This window comes from Frankliniella occidentalis, unplaced genomic scaffold, assembly GCF_000697945.3.
Source record: "Frankliniella occidentalis isolate FOCC.00 unplaced genomic scaffold, Focc_3.1 Scaffold266, whole genome shotgun sequence".
NCBI lineage: Eukaryota > Metazoa > Arthropoda > Insecta > Thysanoptera > Thripidae > Frankliniella > Frankliniella occidentalis.
In genome coordinates this window covers 167,305-169,711 of record NW_026267392.1, presented here as the reverse complement: position 1 = coordinate 169,711, position 2,407 = coordinate 167,305, and the positions used below count along the sequence as shown (strand labels likewise).

The 2,407-nt window shown below is 45.5% G+C and overlaps 1 protein-coding gene across 1 annotated transcript; it reads left to right on the top strand.

Moving 5' to 3' along the window:
- The first annotated feature begins 65 nt into the window (after positions 1-65).
- On the top strand, positions 66-2,401 carry LOC113211100 (uncharacterized). The gene is made up of 3 exons (XM_026429368.2): positions 66-1,644; positions 1,734-1,871; positions 1,978-2,401. The coding sequence occupies exons 1-3, from the start codon at positions 1,471-1,473 to the stop codon at positions 2,392-2,394; spliced, it is 729 nt and encodes a 242-aa protein (XP_026285153.1). The 5' UTR covers positions 66-1,470; the 3' UTR covers positions 2,395-2,401.
- Positions 2,402-2,407: the final 6 nt, after the last annotated feature.

Here is a 2,407-nt window from a genome sequence, read left to right as displayed (position 1 = left end):
GTAGACAATATAGTGGTTACAGAAGTTTATGTGCTTGTCTGTCCAGATACCAGTCAATATATTAGCTGGCTCAGCGAATCTTTTTTTTCCGTGTGCCGTTTCGTTGGCCAGCTTCTTGGATCGGTCTGGAGTAATGACTGTGTTAACTGGTTTCAGTACATTCACTATATTCTCACTATACTGGGTAATTGCTGTTAATAATTGCTACTTCCACACTCCTCTCTGACTCGCGGGCGACTGCCGACTGGCGACGCCGAGCGCGTCCCCCTCGGCCGCGGCTCTCCGCGGAGACAACACTGGAAGGGCGATTTGTATTAAAATCACCGCCGGCAGGCCAAGCAGGCCCGGCCCCTGCCGAACGGAGTGCCCGGCGCAGCGAAGTGGAGCTGGCGGAGGGGGCTACACACAGAGTGTTTCTGGAAGTGTAGCGGTGTCATATTTCATTGCGATGAGTAGAGTGTTCTTTATGGCTGTGTAGACTAGTGCTTTTGTGCATTTCTCTTTCGTGGCGTATAGGGTAAATGATCGACAAGGAAATAAAATTTTATTTCACCTTTAATGTCATTGACTACATCGCTTTCGTAAAAGTACATTGTTTCATACAAAACGCATCGCTCTTCAGGTAAGGGTCCGGTGAAAAAATTGCAATTTTTGTACAAATATTCTTAAATGAGTTTTCGCCGAAAAAAACATTGTTTGGACCTCTCTCCTTTGGGTAAACCATTTAAACTTCACAAAACATCTTTACTTTTCTATTTTAGATCGGTCTGCCCAATGGCTTTTCTGGCATTTTCGACAAAAGCCTGTTGTTGATAGAGTATATTTTGTGGAACTTTGAAAAACTTCTTGCGCAACAGGTTGTGAGGTAGTGTTTTCAAGGATCGATCAGTGAGTTTTTTCTCAATTTCTTCTTAGATTTTTTATAACAGCTCTGAAAGTGGCCAAAACCGGCAAAAAACGTTAATTTTTTTAGGAGACATTTAAAAAAAATTGTGGATGCTGCCTGAATAGAAAAATTGCGAATGTCTCACTGATCAGACCTCAGAAAAAGATTTAAAAAAACAGCTGCCAATGCGTTGGGTCGTACTCCGTACTGTGTTGCGCAAGTAGTTCGCCAAAGTTGAGCTATTTTAAACACTTAAATTAGTGTAACTTGGGAACGGCTTGACCTACAGAGGTGAGATTGTGGTCAAATTTACTTTTCTTACAACCCCTACAACACACCTAAACATAAAATGTTTTACTCTAAAGCTGTAGAAAAACTTCATTTCACCGGACCCTTACCTTCAGAGCTGCTCCTCTTCGTTATCTCACGGATATATAAATGCGTGGACCTTGGTCCAGGGCGACATTTCCCATCCTACCCTGACCAGCGCGGCTGAGTAGCCCTGGTGCACCCATTCCTCGACCAGCGCGGCTGTGGTTAGGTTAGGTTACCTTCATCCACTCTGTCCTCTTTGCTTTGCGAAGATGCCGAAGCGACCGTTGACACTGTCTCTCTCCAAGACCAAGCAGAAGCAGGCGACCTTGGCCCCGGGGAAGGAAAAGACCACCGACATTGTCCCGAGGGATGTGTTGCGGGACATTGTCGAAGAATTGGGTCTCACCATGGAAGACTTTGAAGAGACTTGTACCGAAATATGTGTAAGTTCTTTATTTATTTTTTCTAGTCTTGATTTCGTATTAATGCGCACGGCGAAAAAGTAATATATGATTGACCTGTTTTCTTTCAGAACTCTGATCAGAAGCCGCCGGAAGTGACCACCACCCCCTTTTTGGACCAAGGCCCTTCGTCGGTAGAAGCCCAACATCCGACACCGGCGGCGGTCCCTGCGGGCACCCCCACTCCGGAATCAACCATTCCGACCGATGTAAGTTTTTCTCTCATTTTTTAGTTGATCTGTTTTTTGGCCATGCCTACCCCCTTTCTTCTATAATCGTGAGCACCACTAATTTTTCTTATTTGTATCTTTTCAGACTATCGAAGACGATGACGCATTGGACAACTTTGTCGATCCACCCGAAGGCATGCACGTGCGCCCCAGAGAAGTGTATTGGAAGGACTACCACCTGACTGACTCAATGGGCAAGCACGTGCGAGTCGGTCTGGACTTGCCCTCCATGACCCCGTATGTGCTATCCTACGGGTGGGGAAAAGCGGGGAAACATCAATTTCTTCGCCTTTCCCTGGATGAATTTTTCATCCACATTAAGAATTCCATCGCGGAGAGGATAAGTTCGGGGTTCATGTCCATGTCCAGGGAGATATATGGGCCGAGGGACACTTTTGATGTCGGGGGTGTTACGATCAAATTTTTGTATCTTAGCGGGGAGTGGGTGTTAACTATAACGAGGAGAAAAATTAACTCCGTTCACCAGCAATTTTTGTCTTAAGTACAAGGGGTGG